This window comes from Sorex fumeus, unplaced genomic scaffold (genome assembly GCF_029834395.1).
Source record: "Sorex fumeus unplaced genomic scaffold, SorFum_2.1 ptg000128l, whole genome shotgun sequence".
Lineage (NCBI taxonomy): Eukaryota > Metazoa > Chordata > Mammalia > Eulipotyphla > Soricidae > Sorex > Sorex fumeus.
Genome location: NW_026606185.1, coordinates 1,721,150 through 1,749,100, shown reverse-complemented (window position 1 = coordinate 1,749,100; position 27,951 = coordinate 1,721,150). Strand labels below are relative to the sequence as shown.

The following is a 27,951-nucleotide window of genomic DNA, read 5'->3' as shown; positions in this document are numbered from 1 at the left end:
CCGCGCGCCCCGGCCTTGCACCCCCAGATCACCCCGCGCGCCCCGACCCCCCAGCGCCCCGGCCGCCTCTCGGCCCCGCAGCGGCCATGGCCTCCCCGGCCACGCGCGCGCGGCCCGTGCGGGTGCTGCTGGACATGGACGGCGTGTTGGCCGACTTCGAGGCCGGCCTGCTGCGCGGCTTCCGCCGCCGCTTCCCCGGGGAGCCCCACGTGCCGCTGGAGCAGCGCCGCGGCTTCCTGGCCCGCGAGCAGTACCGGGCGCTGCGGCCCGACCTGGCGGTAGGAGCCCTCCTGGGACACCCTCGCCCCCGTCCCCCGGTCTAACAAACCAGCAAAACTCACTTCCGAGTCCGCGGCGCGTCCCGGGCCAGGGAAGCCCGGGCCCCTCCCGGGTCAGCGCCCCCAAAGCCACAGCCCCGCTTTCCTCGGGGCGGGGAGCCAGGCCCGCGCCTTCGTGCCTTGCAGGACAAAGTGGCCAGCGTGTACGAAGCGCCGGGCTTCTTCCTGGACCTGGAGCCCCTGCCCGGAGCCCTGGACGCCGTTCGGGAGATGGACGCCATGCCCGAGTGAGGCGGGAGGCCGCGGGGGAGGCCGGGTGCCACCGGGAGCCCATTCTGATCCCCTGCCCCCCACAGCACCGAGGTCTTCATCTGCACCAGCCCTCTGCTCAAGTACCAGCACTGTGTTGGGGAGAAGGTGCGCCCCCAATCCCCGTCTCCCAACTTGCTCCACACCAGCCAGTTTGGTGTTCCGGTGTTTTATGGGGGGTGGGGAAGGGCGCACCTGGCGGTGCTTGGGGGGCCATGTGGGGTGCCAGGAATCAACCCGGGAGCCGCACCCCCGCTCCAGTTTTGCTTTTTGGGTCACACCCCGCGATGCAAACCCCTCCTGGCTCTGCACTTAGGAATTACTCCCAGTGGTGCTTGGGGGACCATATGAGATGCTGGGAATCAAGCCCCCGTCGGCCACTTGCAAGGCAAACACCCTACTCGCTGTGCTATCGCTCCAGCCCCATGGCTCCGGTTTCTTAAATGCGGGCTGCACCTGGCCAATCAGCTTCAATCCCCTGACGGTCCCCCCAGATCTGCCAGGAGTGGTCCCTGAACCCCCAACCCCTTCGTGTGGCCCCCAAAAGCCCCAAAATTCAAAAGGCACAGAACAGTGCATGGTGGCTGGGTGGGGGACAGAATCGCCCCCTCCGCCAGGTCTGTGCCCCTCCCCACCTGCTTGCCTACCCCCACAGTACCAATGGGTGGAGAAGCACCTGGGGCCCCGCTTCGTGGAACGCATCATCCTGACCCGGGATAAGACGGTGGTTCTGGGGGACCTGCTTATCGATGACAAGGACACCATTCGAGGTTGGTGGGTCTCTTGGAGGGGGATGAGGAGAGGGGAGGGGAGCGAGGGGAGCCACAGACACGTGCCTCTCACCCACACCAGGCCAGGAGGAGACCCCGAGCTGGGAGCACATCCTTTTCACCTGCTGCCACAACCGCCACCTGGCCCTGCCCCCCACCAGGCGCCGCCTGAGCTCCTGGAGCGACAATTGGAGAGACATCGTGGACAGCAAGCGGGCGGCTGGGCAGCAGGCACCAGGGGACCCGCAGCAGTGAGGGGAGCTGGCCCCAGCTGGTCCTTGCTGGTCGTGGCCTCACGACAGGGCTGGCCCTGCAGCCCTTGGGAAATTGGCTGGAACCTGGAATAAAACCCTTTGCTCATTTTCTGGGAAGGCCCTTGACTGGGGAAGTAAAGCTGAGGTTCATGCAGGCTCATGAGTCCCCAAATCTGCCCACTCCAGCCCCCCTGGACGCCAGCCTTTGGCGGGTAGAGACCAGATTCCTCACTGCTTGGCATGATACCTTTTATTTTCCATTCCTTTACTCATCGGGCCACACCAGGGTGGCATCTGGTGCCAGAACATCACAGTGACACCCACTCCCCCATTCTGACCTCGCTTGTTCTGTACCCTAACTTCCCCGGGGTCCCCTCTGCTGACCCACAGACACCGGAACCTGGGCCCCGTGCTTGTGGTCACTTTCTGGACCTGCCTCCTTTGAGCATCGTTTTTCGTGCAGCTCCCCCCCCCCCCATGACCTACTTCGGGGGACAGTGACTTCTTCCCCCACATCCCTGCCTAGCAGTGGAGAAAAGTTGGGACTTTCAGGGAGGGCTTGGGGAGTTGGATTCCAACGCACCTTCACGCCCATCACAGCAGTGGGCAGGGCCATGTGAACTGAGTCACCAGCTGGCACTGCCCTGCAGTACTGGGGTTTTGTTTTCTTTTGGGGTCACACACAGCTGTGCTCAGAGGTGACTCCTGGCGGGACTGGGGTCCATATGGGGTGGCAAGGATCAAACGCGGGTTGGCGACATGCAGGCCAGCGCCCTCCGCAGTAGGATCTCTTGGGTCCGTTCCGCACGATGTCCCTGCCGTCTCCATCCTCCGCGCTCCTCAAGACACTGTCCAGAGAAGCAGGGAGCTGGACTCCCACCTCCAGCAGAGCGCCGCTGATTTCCTTTCCCCATGTCTCAGAGGCTGGACACGTCACACGTTGAATGGGCGCCAGGTGGGGACTGCTGGGTGGGTGCTCGTTGGCCTCCTCAGCCGCCAGGGTTCTGGTCTGGCCTCGGGCAAAAGTGTGTCCCAGTCCCGAGCTGTTCCTTCAGGAGCACTGGGGGCCTGAGGCCCGGGGCAGGGGGATGCCCAGGGCAGACTGCGCGTCCCGGCTGCGGGCTTCGGCCACCAGGCTGGGGGAGCAGAAGTCCTCCAGGAAGACCCGGGCCAGGTTCCGGAGCCGGGCGCTGGCCGAAAGGGAGAAGCGCAGCATGCACTGCACCACCGGCAGGGCATTGATCTCGGCCGGCCGGCCCGGGCCCGAGCTGAGGAACATGAGGGTGGTGATGGCCGACAGCACAGTCTCCTCGTTGGGGCTGGACAGGCAGTTGATGACCAGGGGAACGCCTCCCGTTTGCACGATATGCTCCTGGTTGGCCCTGTCTGGGCACAGATTGCAGAGGCCTCCTGGGGAGAGCATGGGGGCCTCAGTGCTGCACCCGCCCACCCACCTGGCCTGTGATATATGTATACATATATATAATTTTGCTTTTTGGATCACACCCGGTGATGCTCGGGGCTCACTCCTGGCTCTGCACTCAGGAATTACTCCTGGCAGTGCTTGGGGGACCATATGGAATGCTAGGGATTGAACCCGGGTCGGCCGCATGTGAGGCAAATGCCCTCCCCACTGTACTATCACTCCGGCCCTGGCCTGCAATTTTCTCTGCCTTCCTGTCCCAGGTGTACGGTTAGGGACAAAGGGTCCAGATTGTTCCAGAGAGGCCTGCCTAGGGGAACAGTGGGGAGGGCAATTGCCTTGCACACAACTCACCCAGGTTCAATCCCCAGTATCCCAAAATGGTCCCCAGAGCCTGCCTGGGTGTAAGTTGTAAGCACAGTTCAGTGTGGCCCCAAAAACAGAACACAGGACGCAGCCAACACAGGACCTGCCCCCGTCCTGTTTCCTCAGTCTAGTCGGCCCAGAGGCAGGTCTAGCTGCAAAAATTAAATAAAACAAAAATTCCCTGCAGCCATAGCCTGTTCTTTAGCTTACTACAGAGTATGACTGTGCCACAAAGTGGCTTCTGTGCTAGTGTTGACTGTTTCCAGTTAGGCAGTGACACATCCACTGCTGACTGGGCTTGTTCCTGTGGACACAATTGCTGAGGTATGTTGACCTTCAATTTTTTTTTTCTTTTTTATTTTTGCGGGGTGGGCAGGGTTGCATATGGGGTGGCGTTCAGGGCTTACTCCTGGCTCTGTGGCTCAGAGATCATTCCTGGTGAGGCTCAGGGGACCATACAGAATGCTGTGGATTGAACCCTGGTCTGCCACATGCAAGGGCAGTGCCCTCCCTGCTGTGCTATCACTCCAGGACACCCTACCTTCAGTTTTTCTAAATACTGTTTTCCAAAGAGTCTATGAACAGCAATTAAAAATTAAAAACACCAAAACAAAGAGGAAGCGGGGAGAGAGAATACAGGAGGTAAGACCCCTGCCAACCCTGGTTGGATCCCAAGCACACCTTAGGGTCACTCTGAACACAGAGCCAGAAATAGCAGCTGAGCACCACCAGGTATGGCCCCAACCCCCACCCCTCAAAACAAAAGCACAAAAAAAAATCCACCAGGCCACTATTATTGGCCTTTTGTTTTTGTTTTTGTTTTTTTGAGTTTCACTGCCATCTGGTGGCAGCCAGGAGCAATGCAGGAGAAAGCACATAAGAAAGGGGTTTTGCGACCCAGGGAGGTCGCCTAGGAGGGCCATGTCGCTAACAAAGCTGCCACAATCTCTGGGTTAGCCAAAGACCGAACTGGCTTTCACGGCGGTTGAGAATTTTTTCCTCGTTTCTTTCTTTATTATTGGGTTTTGGGGATACCCCGCGGTGCTCAGGTGCAGGGACTCAAATCCAGGGCTGCCGCTTGCAAAGTGTTTGTCCCGCTGTTCTCTCTCAGTGGCCCCTCTCCTGGTTCCTTTCTGTTTTCTCACAGTACCTAGGAGAATCAATGGTGCTTTGGGCAAACAGCTCCAAGTTAATACCAAAGGCTGCCAGAGTTTTGTTTTGATGAGTGTGTGTGTGTGTGTGTGTGTGTGTGTTTGCTTTTGCTTTTTGGGTCACACCCGGCGATGCTCAGGGGTTATTCCTGGCTCTGCACTCAGGAATTACTCCTGGTGGTGCTTGGGGGACTAATGGGATGCCTCGGGTTGGCCGCAAGCAAGGCAAGTGCCCTACGCACTGTACTATCTCTCTCGCCCCTGCCAGAGTTTTATCTTTGAGGGACAAACTCCAGATTGTTTGGGGGCACAGCCAGCAGCGCTCAGAGGCCACTCCTGACTGCTCAGCAGGGACCCTTCGTGGTGCTGGGGACGCCACCCCAGCAATCCTTACCTCCTGAGCTCTCCGGCCACGTTCCAAATCCTTTCGCTCACATGGGTCTACTAAGATCTGGCTGTATATCTGGGCCCTATGGATACGAGGGGGGTGTGGCGCACATCCAAGGAGTTTCGGGGTACCAGGAACAAAAGCGGGACCTCACACGTGCTAAGCATGCGGCCTACCAGGTACTGACTGTGCCCTGCTGCCCATCAGGAACGACCATCACACGCCCAGAATAAAGAGGGCGGGGAAGGATTAGGCGCCCCCAAATCCCGCCTGACCCCAGAATCCAGCTCTGGCCAAGCTCAGCCCACTGTGTGCCAACGACTCAACTTCGAGCTCAGGGGTCGGCGGTCAGTGGGGTGGGCGTGTGCACCGGCCCTGGACTCACCCAGCGCAAACTCCACCAGCGTCTCGTTCTCCTCCGACAGCGAATCGAGGAATAAGTCCAGGACCTGCAGCTGCCGCAGATAGGGGTAGTTGTTGGGGTCATAGGCGAAGTTGGCGAGGTTGGCGAGGACCTGCTCCCTGGCGTCTGCAGCGGGAACCGGCCTGGAGTCAGGCCTCGGGGGGCAGTCGTGGCCGGCCGCTGCCCCCCGGGCCCCCGCGCTCACCTTGGCTCTGAGTCTCCTGGAACTCCGTGACCAGCGCCTGCAGGTACCCCAGCCGCCCGACGTGCGGGTCAAGCTTGGGCTTCTGGGCCATGGTCGGGGGGGCAGCGGAGGGTCCCGGAGCGGGTGGACAGGAGAGTGTGGAGAGTCGAACTCGGGTGGAAAACCGGTTCCTTTCGGGGCCTCAGGTTCTGCAGTACTTTCCACTGCCAGGTGGAGAGAAGGGCGGGGTCCCCGGGCCGTGTAACAGCGTGCCTGACACTCTAAGTCGGGGGCAGGGGCCAGAACCCAGGACCCGGGGACCACGCTACAAGGAGCACCAAGGCACAGCTCTAGGGCTGGGTTCGGCGCCGGGTTCCGGGATTCCCCCGGAAGTCGCGCTTAGCCCCGCCCCCGGCGGAAGGGGCGTGCCCGGCTCTGAGCTCGGCGCGCGTGCGCACTTCGCCTCGGGCCACCGCTCCTGGGGCGCTTAGAACTGTGTTAGTGCAGGGCAAGAGCGATAGGACAGGGGGTAGGCGTTTGCCTTGCACGTGGGCGACCCGGGTTCGACCCATGGTCTCCCAAGCACCTGAGTGCAGAGCCAAGAGTAACCGTGTGATCCAAAAGACAAAAAAGACCCGCGTTAGTAGACCTGGGAGGGCGCTCGCCTTGCACACGGGCGACCGGGGTTCGAGCCCTGGCCTCACCTATGGGCCCTGAGTCCCGCCAGGAGGGATCCCTAGGTGCAGGGTACACCCTGAGTGCACCCTACTCATGCCCCTTTGACACCACCTTCTAGGAAGACGGAGGTACCCCAAACCTTGGGAATCTGGACAACACTTTAGAGTTCGCTGTGGAACCGGTTCCCCCTACTGGCGGTGCTCAGGAGATCATATGGGATGGTCCTAACGCTCCTTCCCCATGAACCGCTTCAACAGCACGGAGCAGAGGCGCTTTCACACGCAGATTGTACGTTAAGGGAGCTGGGACCTTGGCCAGCAGGCATATGCCAGGGGCCTGGGCCATGGGCCTGGCATGCGGACAGCCAGGGATCGCCCAGCCTCGGGTCGTGGTTGCCTTCGGAAGAATTCAGCAGATCTAGAAGACAGCAACCAGGTCTTACCCTGGTACCCAGTAGATATTCCAAAATAGTTACTGAAAATTTTATTGAAAGAATTCTGCCCAGAAATAATTACTTAATCATCACAGGTTGGCTTAGCCTTGAATGTTCACTTATTTCTTTCCTTATCAGGAGAAATAAGAGACATGGGAGGACCAAAAAGACATCCAGGGCTGCACAGTGGAGACAAGCACCCCAAGCCTTCAGTTGGGGGCTGGGGGGACCAGTAGGTAAGGCGCATGCAAGCAGCCACACATGGCATTATGTGTAGCACTTTAAATTTGCCCTGAGTATGACACCTTTATTTTTTTTCCCTAGGAGGGGCCCTAGGATCAATCCTTAAACTGGAAGGGATTCCAGCGGTGCTCGGGTGTTACTCCTGAGTCTGGACCATATGGAATGCCGGGGATCGAACTTGGGTCGTCCGCATGCAGAGCAAGCGCCCTCCCCGCTGTGCTCTGGCCCTGGACACAAACTGCTCCCCACCGCAATTTCCGGCCGACCCGAACATGAATTTCTTGCTCTCCCGTTTCTGGCCAGCAGGGGGCACTCGACGCAGGGCTCTTGGGAAGAAACCCCGGGAGCGTGGGGGTAACCCTCCCCCGCGGTAGGGCTGCCCAGGAGGCGGCTCCACTCAAGTTGGAAAATTCAAATCGAATCTCCCGGTAAGGTTTTCTTGTTGGAGCCTGACTGAGCCTGAATCAACAAACAAGGTCCAGGACCGGGAGCAGCACCTGCTGAGTCAGAGCTGCAGAGCCAAGGAGTGCAAGCCTGTGTTTCAGCTCCTCTGCAGCCTCAGGCTCTGTGTCCAATCCAAACACACTCTGTTTTCCGTTCCCTGCTCGGTCCCCTGCTGGGGCTGGCCAGGGCTGAAGACAGCCAGTCTCCAGGTGATGGCCTCAGGAAAGGGCACCAGCAAAAAAAAAAAAAAGGGGGGGTGGGGGTGTTGTGACTTCTTGGTCACAGGGGACATGGCTTCCTAGGCAAACTGAGCTGGGGTTCCCCGGCCCCCCGCCCCGGCTGATGCTTGCAGTCCTTGAGGAGGGTGTTGGCCACTTTGTGAGTGCGCATTTCTGAGGCCCTCCACCACTCACCCCTTTTCATAAGCCCTTTCCCTGGCTGAGATCCAGGAGATATTCGGCAGGCCCTGCTGGGCAGGGTGAACCCCCTAATCCGGGGAGGGGCTCCCCTCCGGTTCTCTGGACGGGAGCCAGTGGTGGGGCCCCACCCAATGCCGGCTCTGTCCAAACTTCAGCCCCGCCAGAGTCCACTCACCCCTTGCCCCAGTCTCAGAGGACAAGGGTGGGGCTATTTGGGAAATGGGGGTGTCCAGGAGAGCAGAGGAGGTCGAGGCGGACAGAGAGAGGAACAGGAAGGGTCAGTGCGGTCTGGTTTTTGTTGTGGGGGGGCTTGGATCACACCCGGCGATACTCAGGGGTCACTCCTGGCTCTGTGCTCAAGAATCACTCCTGGAGGTGCTCAGTAACCATAGAGGATGTCGGGGATTAAACCTGGGCCAGCCGCGTGCAGGGCAGGCACCCTCCCCACTGTGCTGTGGCTCCAGCCCCAGTGCCTGTGGGCAGCAAGTGGAGCCTCACAGGGCCCAGGACAACCTGCCAGAGACCCTGCACCCTAGCGAGACCTGCTCCTGGACCGACTGTTCCCCTGGTCAGGAAGCCCGAGTCCTCCTGGGAGGCTGGCCTCCAATGTGCGCAGCTGGACATCTAGTTCTCAGGCCTCTGGGCTCAGACGCTGGTCACACAAGTGACCTCTGTGCTGGGCGGCTTCTTGGCGCCCTTGCTGTCTGTGGGGCTGAGGCTCGGCTCCTGGGCAGCTGTTGGCCTCACGCCCTCAGCCTCCGCACGCCGGGCCTGCTGCTCCTTCCTCTGCAGGGCGTAGAAGCCGCCCACCATGAAGAGCGCCCCAGAGATGAGGAAGAAGCTGGACATGCAGAAAACATAACTGAAGTTGTTGTCGGTGGTGTCCAGGAGGAGCCCTAAGGGACAGAGGGTGAGAGTCAGGCCTGCCTCAGGGGCCCCCAGGCTGCCCCCACTGACCGCACCCAGAAGTGCCCAGCTCCTCTGCAGACTGCAGTGAAGGAAACTCGCATCTGCCCCCCATAGCTCTGGGGCCAGGAAGTCGGGGGCACAAGCCTGCCTGCCCGCTTGCCCCTCAAGCTCACCCTGCTTCTCAGCTCGGAGGACTCCCCTGCAAACTCGGAATTTACTGCCCACCCAAGATCCCCCAAGTCTGCAGTCACTGCCCCCCACCTAAGGGTGCCAGCAACTTTCCTGCTCTGAGCCCCGCCCTCATCACTCCGCTGCCCAGTAAGCCCTCCCTTGAGGGCCTCTGCTTGCTGTTTGGTTTGGGGTCTTGGAGGCTGCACTCAGCAGTCCTCAGAGAAGGCCTCAAGCACCAAGCCTGGGAGTCCCAGGTTGGGGGGCCTTCAGGGGGTCCCCAGGGTGGGGGACTCTGCGGAGAGGGCTTGGTGGCGTCCCCTGGCTCGCCTACAGAGATCACAAACTGATTTCTGCTTACCTCTTCTTTTTTGGGGGTGGGGGAACCACACCTGGTGGTACTCAGGACTTACTCTTGGCTGTGCTCAGGTGCTCAGGAAACACTCTTCTTTTTTTTTTTGCTTTTGGGGTCACACCCAGCAATGCACAGGGGTTACTCCTGGCTTTGCACTCAGGAATTACTCCTGGCGGTGCTCAGGGGAACCATATGGGATGCCGGGGATTGAAACCGGTTCGGCCGTGTGCAAGGCAAACGCCCTCCCTGCTGTACTATTGCTCCGGCCCCAGCTCAGGGATCACTCTTGGCAGGGCTCAGAAGACCCTAAAGGATGCTGTGCCAGGCAAGTGCCCTCCCCACTAGGCTATCTTGCTGGCCCCAGCCCTGCTTTCATCCCAGCTCTTCCACCAGAAAGGACAAAGCTGGGGTTTCCCTCTGGGAGGCGCTGACAGTCCCCCAGGCAGGAAATGGAAGGGCTGAAGCCTGTAACAGCAAAGGCAGGGTCCCCAGCTCTGCCTCCACGCCGCCACCCAACCAATGGTCATCCCCACAGAAGTGATAAAGTGGCAGTGAGGCAGGCAGAAGCCACAGCCCTCAACGGCCCAGAGCGCACTCAGCAGGCCGAGCTTTGCATGCAGCAGGTTCCCGCCTGGAGCTCCATTGTATTTCCCCCACCCCAATGAAAGCTCCCCCCGCAAACCCATGTATTTCTGGTTGGTGTTCCAGCGTGGAGTCACGGTGCCAGGGATGGAACCAGGGGCACCCCCGCTCTGAGGCAACTGCTCGGCCCTTTCACCCATCCCTGACCCTGAATCTTGATATTACTGTGACTCCTGAGCCAGACCCAGCAGAGCACAGGGGCCTGGCCCGGTTCTTTGCTCTGAGATCTCTCCCAAGAGTGTTTGAGGAACCATGGAGAGGGGACTCCAACCCAGACCCCCAGAATGCAAAGCCTCTGCTCAGCCCTGTGAGTGACTCCTTCCACCCCCAAGTTGACAATTCTAGATGCTTCTGTTCCAAGCCAGCCGCAGCCAGTGGTCTGTGTCCCGGGCCCTGCTCGAAGCTTTGTCAAGGGTCGGGGGGGGGGGGGGGTAGGGGGCGCCTGAGAAAAATCACAGATCCCAGGGACCCAGGGAAGGCACTGGCCTGGTGCACAGCTGAGCCTGGTTTGATCCCTGGCACGTCATCAGGTCCCCTGAGCCCCGCCAGGAGTGGTCCCAGAACTGAGCCAGGAACTAAAGCCCCAAGCACAGCTGGGAGGAGCCTCAAGGCAGAGCAATCAAGACCCTGAGCCCCCAGCTGCTGGACCGGACCCCCGACCTGGGCGGAAGCAGTAGCATAACAGGTGCTTGCTTTGCACGTGGCAGATCCAAGTTCCATCCCTGGGCTCGGGAGACCGACTGGGATTCCCCTGAACCCCACCAGGAGTTACCCCTGAGTGCAGAGCCAGGAGTCAGCCCTGTACCTCGTCGGGGTTGGCCCCAAATAAAGAATAAATAAATAAATAACCACAACAAACATACATAACCCCCCACTCTGACCCCCTCCCAGAAGCCTGTTCCCGAGGCCTCACCAGCCAGTGGTGGGGAGATGAGGATGGAGATGCTCTCCAGGATGGTGAAGAGGCCCAGGGCGCTGGAGAATCGCTCTGTGGGGACAAGGTCCATAAGGACCTGAAAGAGGAGGGCGCCAATGCCGCTCATGGACACGCTGTACACCAGGCAGTAGCCCACCAGCACCCAGAAGTCAGCCGAGGCCACGCACACCAGGTTGGTGAGGCCGTTGAGCAGCACTGCCATGCTGAAGAGGTACTTGCGGTGGCGGGCGAAGTCCCGAAAGCCACCCAGCAGCCCGGCCAGCGGCCGCATGAAGATGTTGCTGAAGCCGATGACAGAGATGAGCAAGGCAGCCTTGTGCTCGGACACCCCATGCCGCTGGGCATAGGGCACCAGGAAGACGTGGGGCAGTGGAAAGCCCAGGATCATCCAGACGACGCCCAGGGTGTACACGCGGTAGGCTGCATTCTCCCGCAGGACGTCGAAGGCCAGGTGGCGCCTAGCGGCGCGGCCGCATGCCACCAGGCAGCCCGGGCCGGGCGTCTTGGGCGGCAGCAGGGGGCCTGCTGGCGCCTGGGGGGCCGCGCGGGGGGGCATGGGTCTCAGGACGGCCCCACACACGCAGCAGTGCAGCAGGACTCCACCGAAGACCAGGAAGGTGCCCCTCCAGCCCAGATCTTCCAGGAGGGAGCGCGAGAGCAGCGGCCAGAGTGTGATGCCCAGGGAGACGCCCACGGAGGCCAGCGCGTTGGCCAGCGCCCGCCGGCGGGAGAAGTAGAGACCCAGGACCGTGATGCTGGACTGGAAACTGAAGCACATGCCCAGGCCTGCGGGGGGGACAGGAGGCCGGGCTGGACGGGGTGGGGAGCACAGCCTCAGCTCTGCCTTCCCCATGCTGCCAGCCGCCCCCTGCACCCCTGCACTCGGCACAGGGAGACCTCTCAAACCGGAAATTATCCCTTCCCAAACTTTCCCTTTTTGTTTGTTCCTTTGGGGGCCACGCCCGGCAGTGCTCAGGGCCGATTCCTGACTCTGCGAACAGGGATGGCTCCTGGAGGGGCTCGGGAGACCGACTGGGGTGCCAGGGCTGGAACCTGGGTCTGCCATGTGCAAGGCCAGAGCCATTCACACTGTGCTACCACTCCGGGCCCTCCAGAACATTCCTTGCCAAGAAATCCACAGCATGGGGCCCAGGAGGCATTACTGAGGTTTCATTCCGGGCTCGGCAGGGTCCTGAATCTATGCAGGTGCCGCCCTGGAGGAGGGCCCCCCTCCCACCAGCACCTACAGGTGTGGCCCCAGAAACTCCCAGGGAGTCACCCAGGGTCACCTTCCTGATGCCAGCTTTTCTTCCCCAGGACCTTTGCACTCCCTTTGCCTGGGACTGTTCCCTGCCCCCACCTTCCTCGCCTGCTCAGCTCATCTGCCACCTCCCCCAGGGCTCTCCAGCAACCCCCAACTCTCCCATGCAGCAGTGGAACTTGCTAGAGGGGAGCTGGAGGGTGGGCTGTGGCTGCTGCCCCCCCAACCCCCGCCTGTTTCTCCTCCGACTTCCTCAGTGGCCATCGGGCCTATTTCCTTCCTCCCAGCTGACCACCGGCCCCTGTGGTGACCAGAGCTGTGACCCCCCCAGTCCGGCCTGCAAACACACTCCTGCCCCTCCCCCGTCACTTCCGGGGCTGCTGCCTGGCTACTCTCAAAACAGGCCTGGCATGTGGCCAACTCCAGTTCGATCCCTGGAACCGCATATAGTCCCTCAAGCACCAACAGGACTGACCCCAGGGCACTGCTGGGTGTGGCCCAAAATATACCCCCCAAATCAAAAGAAGTTCAAGGCAGGGAGGAGCTAGAGCACAGTGGAGGGGGGGGGCACTTGCTGCACACAGCCACCTCCAGCGCCATCCCCGGCCCCAGCCCTGCTAGATTCGATCCCGGAGCACTGGGTCAGGAGTCAGACCTGAGCACCTCCAGGTGTGGCCCAGCAGCAGGAAGGGACGCAGAAATCCACGGACTGTGAGGCACAGGGGCCAGCACGCAGGGCAGTACTCATGCCCTCGCGCCTGAGTGCCGCACAGCCCCCTGGGGCCCACCAGGCCTTTTTTTCTTTTTGGGGTCACACCCGGCGATGCTCAGGCACTCAGGCATCACTCCTGGCAGTGCTCGGGCGACCCTACCGGATGCCGGGGATGGAACCTGGGTCTGCTGCGTGCAAGGCAGACGCCCTCCCCGCTGTCCGATCGCTTCAGCCCTGCCCCTCTAACCCTTCTGGCCTCTGCGTGGTTCTTTGCTCCATCTGGAAGCTTCTTCCCGGGCCTCATGCTCACGCTGCCCACAGGGACCCAGGCAGGGCTTCTCTGCCCACCTGCCCACAGGGAGCAGCAGCCCCCCACCCCCCACCCCACTTTCTGGTCCACCTGGGGCCTCCTGCGCATCTAACCCCCACCATGCCCCTCCCCCCCAGGACACTGTATCAGGTGCTGTGGCCAGCCTGGCCAGGACACAGAAAGTCCCTCCGTGCTGATGGGCGGCTAATGGTCCCAGCCCCAGGAGACAGGAACCCGGTTGACCTCCACCCTCTGCACCCCGAAATGCTCCGGGTGGGGATGCGGCACCTGAGATGAAGCCAGCCGTGACGTAGAGTGCCCAGAGGCTCTGGCAGAAGGAACTGGCCACCAAGCCTAGGCAGGCCAGCAAGCCGCCCAGCATCATGGTCACTCGGCAGCCGAAGCGCTCCACCAGGATGCTACAGAGGGGACCTGTGGAGACACGGGGTGGGGGGGCCGTGAGGAGGGCGCAGGGCGAGAGAGGCTCCGGGACCTGGCCAGGAGGCTCATAGGCAGCCCAGCACTCCCGGCAGGGCCTCTGGCCCCCACCCCACCATACACTGGCCAGGTACGTGTCCTCTTCAGGCCTCAGTTTCCCCTCCAGTGAGCTCACACCAGGACATGCCTGACAGCTGTGAGGTGAGGCTGGACCATATAGGCACCCACCAGAGGCCCCAGTTGAACCACCCAGCCCTGGTCTCGGTACCCCACACTCAATAGTACAAGCATCAAAAACCAAAAAGTGGGGCCAGAGTGACAGGACAGCGGGGGCGGCGGGGGGCATGTGCTTGCACAGTCAACCTAAGTTCGATCTCCAGCATCCCGTATGGCTCCCGGAGCACTGCCAGGAGTGATTCCTGAGTGCAGAGCCAGGAGTGAGCCCTGAGCAAACAAATAGAAGCAAACAAACAAACAAATAGGAGGGGGGTGTGGAGCGACAATACAGCAGTTGGAGCTTTGGCTTTGCACAGCCAACCTGGGTTCAATCCCTGGGATCCCACGTGGTCCCCTGAGCCCACCAGAATTGATTCCTGAGCACAGAGTCAGGAGTAGCCCCTGAGCATCGCCTGATGTGCTTCCCCGTCAAAACACAAAAACAAAACCAAAAACAAACAAACAAACAAAAACGCTGGTCTTAGCACTGATACACAGAAAGTGTGGTGGGGTGGAGCCAGAACCATCATACAGTGGGGAGGGCACTTGCCATGATGCAGCCGACCTGGGCTCAATCCCCGGCACCCCATATGGTTCCCAGAGCACCACCAGGAGTGATCCCTGAGTGCAGAGCCAGGAGGAACCCCTGAGTATCCACCAGATATACCCCAAAAAAAGCAAAAAAAAAAGAAAAAAAGCGGGGTGGGGCTCCCTTTCCCTCCCCATCGCCTCCAGCTCCTCCCAGTGCTGAGGCTTCTGGTGGTGCCCCCCACCGCCTTCCCCAGGTTAGACTGAGCAGAAATGAGCCTGCAGCAGCCCCTCACACTGGGAACTGTCCCCTAGCACAGGAAACTCTCCCAAAGTGTGGTCAGAGGAAGGAGGACGTGGGTGTCTGGGTACAGAGGGTGCCAGCCGTTGAGTCCGGGGTGGCGTCAGCTGGAGGGAGTGGATGTGACCTCTGACCCGCAGGGCTCCCCACCCCCATGCCTCGGCCCCACTGGGGCAAGGTGACATTGGAGAAAGTCATGAGTCACTGAGCTGAGGGGGGAGGGGAGGGCGGCACCTCCCAGTGGGAGCACCCTGGTGTGCGGCCCTGGGGTTCCATATCTGAAGCAGTGAGTGGGCCCCGCGCACACCCCAGCTGTCTCAGCAAGGAGTCCTGGGGAACCCTGGCACATCCTGCAACCAAAGTGTGGGGCACCCTCATACCCTCAAGGTGACCGTTTTTACCTCCCTCTGAAAGAGTGTGGGTTGCCAGTGGGCTGACAGAGAGGGGGAGAGGCGGGGCGGGGGGGAGGAGGTGGAGCGCCTGGTTGGAGTAATGAGACTAAAGTCACAAGGCTTGGGGGCTCCCAGCCTGCCCCAGACCCTCCATCCCTCCCGCTGACCCCTGCTTTGGCCACACCCTCCCTGCAGACTCAGAGGCCTCCCTGCTGTGGAAGTCCCAGGCTCGACTTGTCATTCACAAGACCAGGACCTGAATGACAGACAAGCAGGCAGCTGGCCGGGTGGAGGGAGTGGCCGGAAATCGGGGTGCTAGTGACAGGCGGCAACTCTGGGGAAGGCCCAGGCTGAGTGGTGCCCTTGTGCCACTCACCGCACAAGATGGCGTAGCCCTCGGGGCAGCCCCTGCCCTCTCTGCAAAAAGGGGTGACCTCAGGAGTGCCCATCCTGGCTGGGGTACCCACGGACCTGCTGTGACCCCCCACCCTGCTTTCTACAACCCCCAACAGGGTCTCCACGCCCCACAGCCGCGGACCTTTCCCTGCAGGTCTCCTGATCTTGCCTGGGACCCCCTGCGGGACAGGTCGGTGCCCACCTCCCGCCCTGGCCCTGCAGAGAAGTCAGGGTTCAGGAAGGTTCCAGCTGGAAAGTTACAAAGTGACGTCCACACTGTCCCCGAGCCCCCAGGGCCCTCCGGCCACTCACCGCCCGCATGCAGCATGGCCGTCAGGATGGACGGGAACCACGAGGTCTCGCTGTTGCTGGCCTGGAACTGGCGTTGCAGGTCCTCGAAGAAGATGCCGATGCAGGGGGGGAAACCCAGCGTGAGGGCCTGGGTCACCATGGAGGCCAGCAGCACCACCCAGGCCCAGCCGCCCTCGGTGCGCTCCAGGGCCTGGGACATGGTCTGTGGGGAGCCCGCAGCCAGGAGCTCAGCCTGGGGGCCACCGTCCAGCCACCTGCGGAGGGAAGAGCGTGAGGCCCACTGTGGGCAGGCTGCCACCTTCCCCACAGCCACCTGCCACCTTCCCGGGCCACCCAAACTCCTTTCCCCTCGTGCCAACAGGTATCACCAAGGGGCACCGCCCCCTGGGAGGTGGCCTCAGGTCCACGCGCTGGTCTTGGCACCCCCTTTCACCCACTTCCTACAGCCAGGGGGGCAGGAGGGCTGGAAGGGACTGGCAGGTGAGTGATGGCTGGGGGTTCTGGGGGGTCATCACCTGGTGCTTTGGCAGGATGCCCCGGGGCTCTGTGCCCGCAGTAAGCACTTGTCTAGAGCCCACCTCAGAAGCCCCTACACGCCCCCCGCCCGCGTGCACAGAGCATTTTCAAACCTTCAGATCTTTCGCAATGCCCCACGAACAGCAAAGTTCACGGTCAGCGCGTCCGGCAGGCAGGCTGGGTGGAGCCCCGGGAGACGCAGAACAAGGACGGCCAGCAGCCAGTCAAGGAGAAGGCACACCTCAAGTTCCTGGGCACTGGCAGCCCCCCCAAAGAGCTGCTCCTGTGGGGACCGCGTCCAGAGGCTGCGCGGTGAGCAACCCCCCCACCGGCACCCCACCCCTTCCCACCCACTGCTCTGGCTCTGCGCACCCCCAGACGAGCCCGGAGCCATCCAGACTCATGGGCTGGCACAGTAACACACGGACGTCCACAGAACCTTCAACTCTGTCCTATCTTGGCCCCTCCCCAACACAAAGGTTGCCCAGGGGCGACCCACAGACCCATACCTGCTCCCCAGCACCCCCACAGCCCTCTCGCCTCTCTGCACCACAACCCAGGCAGACCCAGGAAGCATCCCCCGTCCCAGAGGTCCCAGAGTCATGGGCCCCCACCACTTTCGCTCCCTCCAGCCCCAGGACCTGGGAAGATACCTGGAAAGGCAGGAAAGGCTGGAAATCCGAAACCAACTCTTCCTGCCAAAGCAGCACCCCATACCTTCCCCACCTCCTGCCACTACAGACAGACCGTTTCTGCCTCCTTCCCTCCCCAGGTGAGAGAGCTCCCGGGACCCACCTCAGATAAGTGAGTGTATGTGTGCATGTGTGTTTTGTGTGTGTGAGACAGGGAGTGTGTGTGTGTGTGTGTATGTGTGTGTTACCTCAGCTCAGAGTTTGTGTATTTATGTGAATGTGTGTGTGTATGTGTGTGAGACTGTGTGTGTATATGAGCATCTGTGAGTGTGTGCATATATGTGTGAGTGTGAGACTGTGCATGTGTATGTGAATGTGTATCTTTATGTGTGAGTGTGACTCTGTGGGTATGTGTGTGTGACTTCAGCTCAGAATTTGTGATTTATGTGATAGTGTGTGTATGTGTGAGAGTGTCAGACTGTGAATGTGTATGTGAATGTGTGTTTATGTGTGAATGTGACCCTGTGTGTGACCTCATCTCAGTTTGTGTGTACTTATGTGACTGTGTATGTGTATGAGACTGTGTGTGTATGAGCGTATATGAGTTTGTTTATGTGTGAGTGTGCAAGACTGTGTATGTGTATGTGAAAGTGTGTGTTTATGTGAATGTGACCCTGTGTGTGCATGTGTGTGAGTGTATGTGTGTGCATGTGTGAGTGTATATGTGAGTGTGTGTGAGTGTGTGTGTGACCTGCAGCTCCTCCCTCCTTACCAGGGCACATGTCACATCTGTCCCTAGATGCTCCTTCTCCCCACCACCCCACCAGCTCCATCTCTGGAGTAGCTGCAAACTCGGGAGAAAGCTCACCAGCCAGCGGTCTGGGCCCCTTCCAGGGTGACGGTCCCTCCAAAGGAACAACCACCAGCAGCGTCTGATCTTGGGGTGAACCCTCAGGTCAGACCCTCTTTGCTCCCCCAATGTACCTTCTTACTCTGGCTGTCTACCTTGTCCACCTGCCCATTTTTCCTCCACGGCTCCAACCCCCAAGGGGAGGAGGTGAGATCCCAGAGCTGATATGTGGGGGACCTACCCAGGGGGCCCCCTCGCCCTGCCCTGCCCCTGGAGAGATCTCAGCCCTTCTCCAGCATCACCTCCTGAGGGGGTCTGAGGGTCTGACCTTCCCTTGCCCTGGGCTGGTCCTTCAAGGTCCCTCCTGCCTCCAGGCCTCCCGATGACCAGTCAGAAGCCAGGAATCCTTTGCCCCTCAGATCCCAGGGGCTCCCCAGTGCCCTGGGACACTCTCCTGGCCTCACGCATACTTGGCTCCCCCAAAAGCCTCTGCCCCCTAGCTGCAGAGGTTCCAGAATCCATCACCAGAGAGAAGGCGGACAGGCCTCCTTGGCAGTGACCCCACAGGGGTTAGGTGGCATCCCAGGCTTCCGATTCTCTCTCTCATCATCCCCCCCCATCTAAGCCATAATTTGCTTTTTCATCTCTCCCCCTCCCCGCCTCCAACACTCCAAGAAGGGACCAATTCCTTCCCCCAGGAGCCAGCCTCAGGCAGAGCTCAGAGTAACCAGACCCACCTGTGTTTCCCAGGGGGCGAGGGGCACGCAAGCCCCAGACTCCAGGCGGCCCAGCTTCCTGGCACGCAAGTCCATTCCGGAAGGCCAGAGTGGGGGAGAGCAGGAGCCCGGAAGGTCAGGCCGAAACCACGGTGTCGGGTCTTCGGGGTGCACCTTTGGCGGCTGGGAGCACAGTACCCTCACTTCCTGAGAAGGGTCATTTTTGGCAGGGGGGGCTGCCAACCTTAGCCATCAGGGACGCCTCAGCCCAGAGTGGAGCCATCGCTGGGTGCCAGGGCTCAGGGCTGGGTTTGTGGGCAGGGTCAAAGTTCACACGTCAAGGCTTGTCCTGCAAAACCCTTCCCTGGCCCTTCCAGGCTGGCCAGCCCAGGGGCTGCCTGCACCCCCTCTTTCAAGGTGAGAGGGACCATAACCTCCAGCCCCAGAGGTGAAGGAGGGACAGGACTTAGCCCCTGGACATCCCGCCCTGAACCCTGCAGCCAGGCAGGAGAGGGGAGCCCGGAGATCCCCCGCAGACACGGCCAGACCCCTGCCTCTGGAAACCTCCAACACCTGCCCAGCTGCTGGGCTCCAGTCTGGTTTCAGTCTGCGGCTTCTGGCCCCCCCACTCCCATCTCCTGGGGCCGTACAAGGCCGAGGGGCGCTCAGGAGAACCTCGCCGGCCCGGCGAGCCCCCACCCTGAAGGTAGGAGCACAGTAAGACTCTTTTTGGAGCCTCACCCCTGAGCCCATCATAGGCTGGAAGGGAGCCAGGTGGGCCACAGCAGGGCGCTGACCGAGAGCCCGGCGCGAGGACGCCTAGGAGGCAGTGGGGGGCCAGGGAGGGGGCCCCCCTCCCCCCCGCTCACCGGCGCGCACCGCCAAGCAGCCGGGCGGCTCCACTCCCGCCGCGCGCGGCTTCCTGGAGGGGGCGGGAGGAGGCGGCAGGACGCGGGGGCGCAAGGCGAGGAGCGGGGCGGAGCCAACGCGACGAGGCGGGGTGAGGGGCGGGGCCAAAGCGACAGGGCGGGGCGATCACAGGCGACTGGGCGGGGTTGAGGGCGGGACGAAGGCGACTGGGCGGGGAGGGGCGGGGAGGGGCGGGGAGGGGCGGGGCTAACGCGGGGGCAGGCCTCCCGGGGTTTTGCAGCCTGGAGATCGAGGCGGGGCGGGGCCCGCCGCGCCCCTGGTGCTGATGTATTTGCATCCTGTTAACATGTTCTTTGCATGTCAGTAACGTGTTGGTTGCCTAAGCCACGCGCTCCCTTTCAGGCTTCTCGATTTTTCTGCCAGAGGTTCTAGGTTCCCCGGATAGGAAAGGAAAAGGTGTATGATTAGGAGTCTCCACCTCCCAAAGGGCAAAGGGCGTGAGCTGGGAGGACGGGTGAGGGCGTCCGTTCTTCCCGGGGGTTAACTGCCCAGAGGATGGACTGCAGCTCGATGGACTCGGACTGAGAACAAACCTTCACAGTGTTGGCTTGCCCAGAGGATGGACTGCAGCTCGATGGACTCGGACTGAGAACAAACCTTCACAGTGTTGGCTTGCACAAGGCTGCAGCCACAGTCCGCTGTTCCAGCGGTGGTCTTCCCAGCCACGGGTGAGATGATGTTGAGACATTTGCATATTGACGCGAGAAAGAGCGAGATCAGATATCTGCAGAGAGAGAGAGAGAGAGAGAGAGAGATCTGTGTTCATCGTCTTGACATTGTGTGAGACAGTAGATTCTCAGATATTACACCAAAGCGCATGTGACAGGACCAGAGAGATAATACAATGGATAAGGCCATGCTTTGCACGCAACTGAACTGAGTTCCCCTGAGCTTCACCAGGGGTGATCACTGAGCACTGAGCACAGAGCCAGGAGTATGGCTTTGCATCTGGGAGCCCCTAATTTGATCTCTGATACCTCCAGGGCACTTGAGCACCATCATGTATTATTCCAAGTCAATAATAATAATAGTCCCAGCAGCTTGGAGCAGAAAAGTGAACGGACTATGCGTTGACCCAGGCCATCAAGTCTGCCGGAGGGGAAAGGGTGTTGCCCCATTCGCCCTCTCCTCTCTGGAAAGAAAGATGGCGGCCACATGGGAGCCTTGTGGACAGCAGGTATGAGCCGGGGGAGTGGGGGCGACTAAAACCTCATGGGTCGGGGGGCGTTCCGGTCCGTCCTTCACGCCCTACCGAGGTCACAAGTCGCCCCCCGCGAGCGGCTCTCCAGCACGGCCATGGCCCCAGAAGCACAAGGACTTAATGCAGAACCCAGCAGCTTGGAGCAGAAAAGTGAACGGACTATGCGTTGATCCAGCCCATCAAGTCTGCCGGAGGGGAAAGGGTGTTGCCCCATTCGCCCTCTCCTCTCTGGAAAGAAAGATGGCGGCCACATGGGAGCCTTGTGGACAGCAGGTATGAGCCGGGAGTGTGGGGGCGACTAAAACCTCATGGGAAGGGGGGCGTTTCGCTCCGCCCTTCACGCCCTACCGAGGCCACCAGTTGCCCCCCACGAGCGGCTCTCCAGCACGGCCACGACTCCAGAACACAGAAACCAATTTCTTAACTATCTGACTTTCAGTAGAAATACTTCCAGGGTCAATAGGTAAAATAGCAGAAATCCAAAACCAACATTTAATTCTTGAACCCAGCTGTAGAAAGCAAATCACTTCACAATGCTTTTTCAGCATGTCTGATTTGGGGGGGGGTAAACTCTAAATAATAGTGGTGAGTCTTTTATTGAAACAATCTAATCAAAGCGGATAGAGTGTTAACTAGAATTCATCTGCCTCACAGGGACGGGGAGGGGTGGGGGGTGGGGTTTTATTGGGGTTCTTCATGGGAAAAAATAAGTATTGGTAAAGGGAAATGTGTTTGATATTTGCATGACTGAGACATAAACCTGAAAGCTTTGTAACCTTTCCCACAGTGATTCAATAAATAAATAAAAAAAAAAATAATAATAGTAACAACTGAGGCAGAGAGTAGCACAGGGGGTGAGGTGCCTGTCTTGCATGATGCAAACCCTGGTTTGATCCTCAACACCTCAGATGATCCCCTGAGCCCCACCAGGAGTGATCCCTGAGCACAGAGTCAGGAGTAGCCCCTTAGTACCTAGAGTTAAGGCCCACCAAGACCCACAAGTAATACAAATAAAAGAAATAAAGAGACAAAACACCAGAAGGAAAATAAAAGAACCCTTCTAATGGCAGAAAGTATTTGAAAATCAGGTATGTGGAAAGAGGCTTATATTAATTTGATATAAATAGCTCAATAAAAAGACAAGTAACAACAGAAAAGAGCAAATAACTCACAGTTGGGCATGACCTTTTCGCCTCTGGAGAAGCCCATGTTCTCTCTTGAATGCATCTCTCTCTCTCTCATCTGCCTCTAAATAAATAATCTCTCTTCCCTTTTTTTTGGGGGGGGGTACACCCAGTGAAGCTCAGGGCTTACTCCTGGCTCTGCACTCAGGAATCACTCCTGGTGGTGTGCTCAGGGGACCATATGGGATGCCAGGGATCAAACCCAGGTTGGCCACATGCAAGGCAAACACTCTACATGCTGTCGTATCTCTCTGGCCCCTAAATAAATCTCTCTTAATAATACTATTTTACTTCACAAAAAAAAGTGTTATGGGGAGAGCTAGTCCAGGAGTAAGCCACTTGCCTTGTACATGGATGATGCCAGATTTTCTTGTTTGTTTGGGATTGGGGCGCACACCCAGCGGTGCTCAGGGGTTATTTTTGGCTTTGAACTAAAAAATTACTCCTAGTGATGGCTCAGGGGACCATATAGGATGTGGTTCTTGATCCTGGGACAGCCACGTACAAGGAGAGCTCCATACCTGCTGTACTATCTCTCTGGCCCTGACTGATTTCGCCTCCTGCTCCAACTTGATCCCTGACACCACATCTGGTCCCCTTAGCCCTGCCAGAAATGACCCCCGAGTACAGAGCCAGGAGAAGGCCCTGAGGACTGTTGGGTGTGACCCCAAACCCCCCAAGAAAAGATGAGTTAAAGGGCCAAGAGTTTAGGCCCTCGCTGTCATGCAGCTGATCCCAGATGATCCTCAGCACTGTATGGTTCCTGAGCATCACCAGGAATGAGCTGGAAATAGCCTCAAACGCTGCTGGGTATAGCCCAAGACCTTCCCCAAAACAGGTAAATAAATATAGGCAAAGGAGGGCAACTGGCTTGAGCACACTTGCAGTGCTCCTTGGCCCTGAGCACGAGCCCCAACCCCACCTGCTCACTGCCAGGAGTGGCCCAGATTGAAAAAGAGTAAATGGGCGGGCCAGAGAGATGGGACAGTGAGGAGGATGCTTGCCTTGTATATGGCCAACTGGGGTTCGATCCTGGCACTCCATATGGTCCCCCCATCCCCACCAGGAGTGATCCCTGTGTGGTCCAGAAGGTGTGGCCCAGAAGCTTTTTTTTTAAAAAAAAAAAAAGCTTAAAAAAATGAAAGAAAAGGGGCTGGAGCAATAATACAGGGAGTAGGGCATTTGCCTTGCACACAGCTGATTGAGGTTCAATTCCTAGCATCCCATATGGTCCCCTGAGTGATTCCTGAGTGCATGAGCCAGGAGTAACCCTGTGCATCGCGGGGTGTGACCCAAAAAGCAAAAAAAAAAAAATGGGCAAAGGACAAGTAGAAATTTGGTCAAAGTTGGGGCCGGAGAGATAGTCCAGCAGGAAGGGCACTTGCCTTACTCATGACCGACTCTGGTTGGATCCCCAGCAGCCCATAGAGTTCCCTGAGCCCCACCAGAAATGATCCCTGAGCGCAGAGCCAGGATCTGAGTACCACCAGGTGTGGCCCAAATATGAAAGAGAAAGAAACTATGCCAAAGTAAACATATAAAAGTCCTCAAAGTAATGATGTGGCAAAAACTATGCGGAACATCATTAATCACCAAGGAAAAGCAAATCAAAACCGCAGGGAAATCTTTAAGCTTCTGGGTTCATCGCCGTGAGTCATGTGCCACAGCGCATTCACTGACTTGCAGTGGGTGGGTGGGGCATCTCTGGGCTCAATCTGGGGGCCCCAAGGTACAAACGTGGGCATGGGTGGGACTGGGGAGGGTCCATTTAAGTGTAATCATAAGGGTCTAAACTATAGTATGGCGGTCAGGGCACTGGTCTTGCATGAGGCCGACCCAGATTCCATAGATTCCATTCCTGGCGTCCCACAGGGTCCCCTGAGCCCCACCAGGAGTGACCCCTGAGATCTGAGCCAGGAGTAAACCCCGAGCACCACCAGGTATGACCCCAAACCCAAAGGCACCACCATCTGTGACTCTGCTCCTCTCCCCCCGCCCCTGCAGTGCCCACCTCGCCCCGCCCGCCAGCACTTTATCTCTGATACTCCAATGACTTTGGGTTCCTGGGCTGGAACCTAGGACTCACCCATGTGTTCTACGGGGCTCCCTGTCTGGTCCCCTCTTTCTTTCTTCCCTAAACAGCAATTCAATGCTGAAGCCAAACCCCAACATTTCTTAGTTTGGATTTTTTCTTACTTTACCCCCACGCTCAACCCCACTCCGGCTTGGGACCACACCCTGCAGTGCCCAGTTTGGTATTTGGACATCACTCGGGGACCACGGAGTGCCTGGAATCAAACAGAGGGGTCAGCGTGGGAAACGGCTACACCAACCCTTCGGACCGTCTCCCCACTCAGTTTCTTGATTTTGTCCTCTTCTTCTCAAGTCCTTTTTTTCTGGTGTCCTGTCCCTGCTGGCCATTGTCCCTCCTGCAGGCTCTGCCTCTGCTCTGGTCCCTCTTGGAGTACCATCCTGACTCACTTTCCCTGGAAAATGCCCATCACCTAAGATCACAGCTCAGGCCTCCCCTCTGCCAGAGGGTGGCTTTGATTGCAGGGGCAAGATTGCAGACAAGGCCAGTTCCCTTGACTGTTCCTCCTCTGACCCCATCTCTGTGTCCCTTGGCCCTGCCCATATCTGTGTTTTACCTGGATTTCACTAGGAGTTGGTAAATATGTTTTATAGAGGCCAGGTGGTTGAGATTGGCAAGTCGGCTCGTCTCTGTCGAAAGTGACCCCTGAGATCTGAGATATAGTGCCCCGGCTGGCTGCCTTGGGGCACAGACAGGCCGGAGGCAAGAGGAACTGCTTAGACAGACGCACGCGCCCTCCCCACTCTCATCCCTTCGAGAAAGCATGGAAACCAGCATAGCCTCCCAGCCACAGTGGTGGTGGGGGGTCACTTCTCTGCCTCCAGATGAGCTGTGTCTTCTCCCAGCATGGGTTCAAAAATAAGCTCTAATGGGTAACGTTGTAGAACTGGGGGCTCCCCTGGAGGTGCTCAGGGCACCATTGGAGGTGCTAGGGATGGAACTGGGGTCTGGGCATATACCATCTCTTTGGTCCCTAACAGAATTGTTTTGCTTGTTTTGGCTCATACCTAGCAGTGCTCAGGGCTGTGTTCTTTCTGGGTCTGTGTTCAGGAGTAATTTTTAGGGGGAGCCAAGGAGATGACTCTAAGGGGTGTGCACATGCTTTGCAAGCCCTGGATTTGAACCCCTAACTCCGCAGTGTTCCCCAAACACCTCCAGAGTGATCCCCAAGCACTGAGCTAGGTGTAGCCCCTGAGAGCCACCAGGTGTAACCCCCAAACCAGTCAACAGACAAAGCATGGCCAGAGTGATAGTACAGTGAGAGGGGGCACTTAACTTGCATGCGGCTGACCTGGGTTCAATACTCTGTGCTCAGGGATCAGCGGTGTTCAGGGGACCCGATGAGGTGCCAGGGACTGAACCCAGGTCAGCTGTATGTAAGGCAAGCGCCCTCCCCACTGTACTACTGCTCCGGTCCCCTCAGCTCTTTTCTTCTTTTGCTTTTTGGGTCACACCTGGCGATGCACAGGGGTTACTCCTGGCTCTGCACTCAGGAGTTACTCCTGGCGGTGCTCAGGGGACCATATGGATCGGCCGCGTGCAAGGCAAACGCCCTACCCGCTGTGCTATCTCTCCACCCCCCTCCTCCTTCTCTTTTGGGCTTCACCCATCCCTGCTTAGGAATCATTCCAGGCAGTGCCAGGGGACTATATATGGAGCTGGGGATCAAACCCGGGCATGTGCCCTATCTTCTGTACTACCATGCCAGCCCCCCTCGACTGTCTTCTCTTTTTAGAGTGGGGCTCCCAAGAAAGCCAGGGACCCACCCCAAGGGGATGCTCAGGGCCACCAGGGCTGTGCCCAGCCACTTGATGCCCGGGACGAAATGGGATCTGGCGGGCTCTGGGACCCCATGCTCTATCTCCTTGAGGGTCTCCTAGGCTGGAGCGCCTACCCCCCATCACCTTCTCCCCCAGGCCCTTTCTCTACACATCCAATTGCCCTGGAGGCTCCCGCGGGATGTGCTCACATGAGCAGACTGTGCTAGAATGTGAGGCCGCTGGTCAGGTCCAGCCTTTTGAGAAACGAGAGCCAGGAGGGTCGAGGCCAGCAGGCAGGAGACACAGTGTCACCAGGACGAGGCCTCGCCCAGAAATCGTTGGCAGGGCACCAGCAGCTCCGTGTTGGCCCTGGAGCTTCTGGCTCCTTCTCTAAGATTTGTTTTGGCACAGGATGCAGCTCGGAGGAATGTCATTGCACTTGAGCTTGGAGTGCAGTGTAGGTCAGCCTTCCTGGGAGCGGGATGCTCCAGGCACTTGGGGCACCAGGTACTTGACTTCTGAGCCCTGTGGAACTCAGAACTCCTGGGTGCTTTATCCCAGGAGCAACCACTAACCCTCAGCTGTGCTGCAGAAAGGCGACACCCTAATTAGAGGGGGTACTTTCCGGGGCTCAAAAATTCAGGGGTGGGGGTTGCCATTGGTCATACCTTGGCCATGCTGAGGCTTAGTCCTGGTTCTGTGCTCAGGGCCCACTACAGGGGCCACCCCTGACAGTGCTTGGGGGACCAGATGGCTGGCAGGGGTCCCACTGCATGTCAGGCAGGAGAAGTTTGGGGGTTTTAAAAAATGTTATTGAATCACTGTGTGAGATAGTTACAAAGTTGCTCCTGATTGGATTTCAGTTATATAATGTTCCAACATGGTCTCTTCACCAATGTACATTTCCCAATTCCCACCAACAACAATGTTCCCTGTTTCATTCCAGCCACCCCCCCCATCCTGTCTCTATGGCAGGCTCTCCTCTCTCTCTCTCTCTCTCTCTCTCTCTCTCTCTCTCTCTCTCTCTCTCTCTCTCCTCTCTCTTACCTCTCTCCTCTCTCTTTCCTCTCTCCTCTCTCTCCTCTCCTCTCTCCTCTCTCTCTCCTCTTTCTCTCCTCTCTCCTCTCTCTTTCTCCAGGCAAGAGTCAACCCTACAATCTCTCTTCAACCTGAGGCATATAATCTTGACCAAACAGGGATGGAATTTCTAGCTATCTCGTTTTGGGGGTTGGGAGGGGGGCATTAGCCCACACCCCAATCCTTAGGGGCTACTCCTACCCTACCCTCAGGGGTCACTGGCATTGCGAGGGACCATGGGCAGGGCCAGAACCAAACTAGGGCCAGTTGTGTGCAAGGCAAGCATCCTAATCCCTGCACTATCATTTGGGCCCCAGTATTATTTTTTTTTTTTTGCTTTTTGGGTCACACCCGGCGATGCACAGGGGTTACTCTTGGCTCTATACTCAGGAGTTACTCCTGGGGGTACTCAGGGGACCATATGGGATGCTGGGAATCGAACCCGGGTCGGCCGTGTGCAAGGCAAACGCCCTACCCGCTGTGCTATCTCTCCAGCCCCTCGGACTGGTTTTGCACCTACAAACCTTCCTCTTTTTTCCCAAGCTTAGGACATGGGCCTTTGACTTGCTGGCCAGTACCCTTAGCACTTTTTTGAGGGGTGGGGTGGTTTGCACCACACCCAGCGGTGATCAGAGAGCTGTGCTCAGAGTTCACTTATCACTTGGGGGGTCATATGTGGGGCTGGGGATTAACCTGGGGCAGCTTAATTCCTTTGCATCCACTGCCTTTGGCTTTCTTTTGGCTTTTTGGAAACTCATATTTCAGGGCTGCAGAAACAGCTCACAGGGCCAGAGCACGTGCTCTCCGAGCAGGGAGCTGCTGGTCTCAGCCACAGCCAGTTTCAGCTGCAGTGGGAACGGAACCAGCAACACTGAAGTTATTTGTGTGTGTGTGTGGTGGCGGCCGGGGGGGGGGGGGGGTTGTTACTGGCTCTGCACTTGGAGTTACATGTTGAGATGCTCAGGACCTTATGGGATGTCAGGGATCGAAGCCGGCTTGGCTGCGTGCAAGGTAGATGCCCTCCCCGCTGAACTATCACTCCAATCCCTCTGGAGGAGCTTCGGGGATAAGAACCCTCTTGTGTTTGAAGGAGGCAGAGCAGAGCTGCTTGTCTTAGGTGCAGAGGACCTGGATTTGATCCCTGGCACCACACAAGGTCTCTGAGCACCACCGGGAGTGACTTCTGAGCACTGAGTCAGGAGCAAGCCTGAGCATACACGGGTGTGGCCCCAAAAACAAAACTCAGAGAGTTTGCATGTGAATTTGTGAGTATAAATGAAATTTGCCTGAGGCCCCAGGCACATGTGTGTGGCACCCGATCCCAGAACCCAGCGCTCTTCAAACAAGGGGGCTGGTAGGTGGCTGTTCATTCA

The 27,951-nt window shown here is 58.7% G+C and overlaps 3 protein-coding genes across 3 annotated transcripts; 1 reads left to right on the top strand and 2 right to left on the bottom strand.

The window, feature by feature from the left end:
• Positions 1-45: 45 nt before the first annotated feature.
• Positions 46-1,648, top strand: NT5C (5', 3'-nucleotidase, cytosolic). The gene is made up of 5 exons (XM_056137883.1): positions 46-278; positions 465-565; positions 635-695; positions 1,243-1,357; positions 1,440-1,648. Exons 1-5 carry the CDS (start codon positions 87-89, stop codon positions 1,610-1,612), a joined length of 642 nt encoding a protein of 213 aa, XP_055993858.1. The 5' UTR covers positions 46-86; the 3' UTR covers positions 1,613-1,648.
• Positions 1,649-2,638: 990 nt separating this feature from the next.
• ARMC7 (armadillo repeat containing 7) lies at positions 2,639-5,705 on the bottom strand. The gene is made up of 3 exons (XM_056137885.1): positions 5,548-5,705; positions 5,325-5,468; positions 2,639-3,021 (listed from the first exon to the last, which is right to left on the bottom strand). The coding sequence occupies exons 1-3, from the start codon at positions 5,636-5,638 to the stop codon at positions 2,663-2,665; spliced, it is 594 nt and encodes a 197-aa protein (XP_055993860.1). The 5' UTR covers positions 5,639-5,705; the 3' UTR covers positions 2,639-2,662.
• Positions 5,706-8,327: 2,622 nt separating this feature from the next.
• SLC16A5 (solute carrier family 16 member 5) lies at positions 8,328-15,824 on the bottom strand. The gene is made up of 4 exons (XM_056137874.1): positions 15,621-15,824; positions 13,326-13,469; positions 10,731-11,540; positions 8,328-8,639 (listed from the first exon to the last, which is right to left on the bottom strand). Exons 1-4 carry the CDS (start codon positions 15,817-15,819, stop codon positions 8,389-8,391), a joined length of 1,404 nt encoding a protein of 467 aa, XP_055993849.1. The 5' UTR covers positions 15,820-15,824; the 3' UTR covers positions 8,328-8,388.
• Positions 15,825-27,951: the final 12,127 nt, after the last annotated feature.

What these genes read in the sequence shown, in the direction of transcription:
- NT5C (XM_056137883.1), top strand. Translation starts at nt 87, where the DNA reads ATGGCCTCCCCGGCCACGCGCGCGCGGCCCGTGCGGGTGCTGCTGGAC. An exon ending in AGCACTGTGTTGGGGAGAAG is followed by an intron (nt 696 to 1,242) that starts GTGCGCCCCCAA and finishes CTACCCCCACAG; the next exon opens with TACCAATGGGTGGAGAAGCA. An exon ending in TGACAAGGACACCATTCGAG is followed by an intron (nt 1,358 to 1,439) that starts GTTGGTGGGTCT and finishes CACCCACACCAG; the next exon opens with GCCAGGAGGAGACCCCGAGC.
- ARMC7 (XM_056137885.1), bottom strand. Translation starts at nt 5,638, where the DNA reads ATGGCCCAGAAGCCCAAGCTTGACCCGCACGTCGGGCGGCTGGGGTAC. An exon ending in CCAGGAGACTCAGAGCCAAG is followed by an intron (nt 5,469 to 5,547) that starts GTGAGCGCGGGG and finishes TTCCCGCTGCAG; the next exon opens with ACGCCAGGGAGCAGGTCCTC. An exon ending in GCTGGTGGAGTTTGCGCTGG is followed by an intron (nt 3,022 to 5,324) that starts GTGAGTCCAGGG and finishes TGCTCTCCCCAG; the next exon opens with GAGGCCTCTGCAATCTGTGC.
- SLC16A5 (XM_056137874.1), bottom strand. Translation starts at nt 15,819, where the DNA reads ATGTCCCAGGCCCTGGAGCGCACCGAGGGCGGCTGGGCCTGGGTGGTG. An exon ending in GGCCATGCTGCATGCGGGCG is followed by an intron (nt 13,470 to 15,620) that starts GTGAGTGGCCGG and finishes GTGTCTCCACAG; the next exon opens with GTCCCCTCTGTAGCATCCTG. An exon ending in CATCTCCCCACCACTGGCTG is followed by an intron (nt 8,640 to 10,730) that starts GTGAGGCCTCGG and finishes TCTGTCCCTTAG; the next exon opens with GGCTCCTCCTGGACACCACC.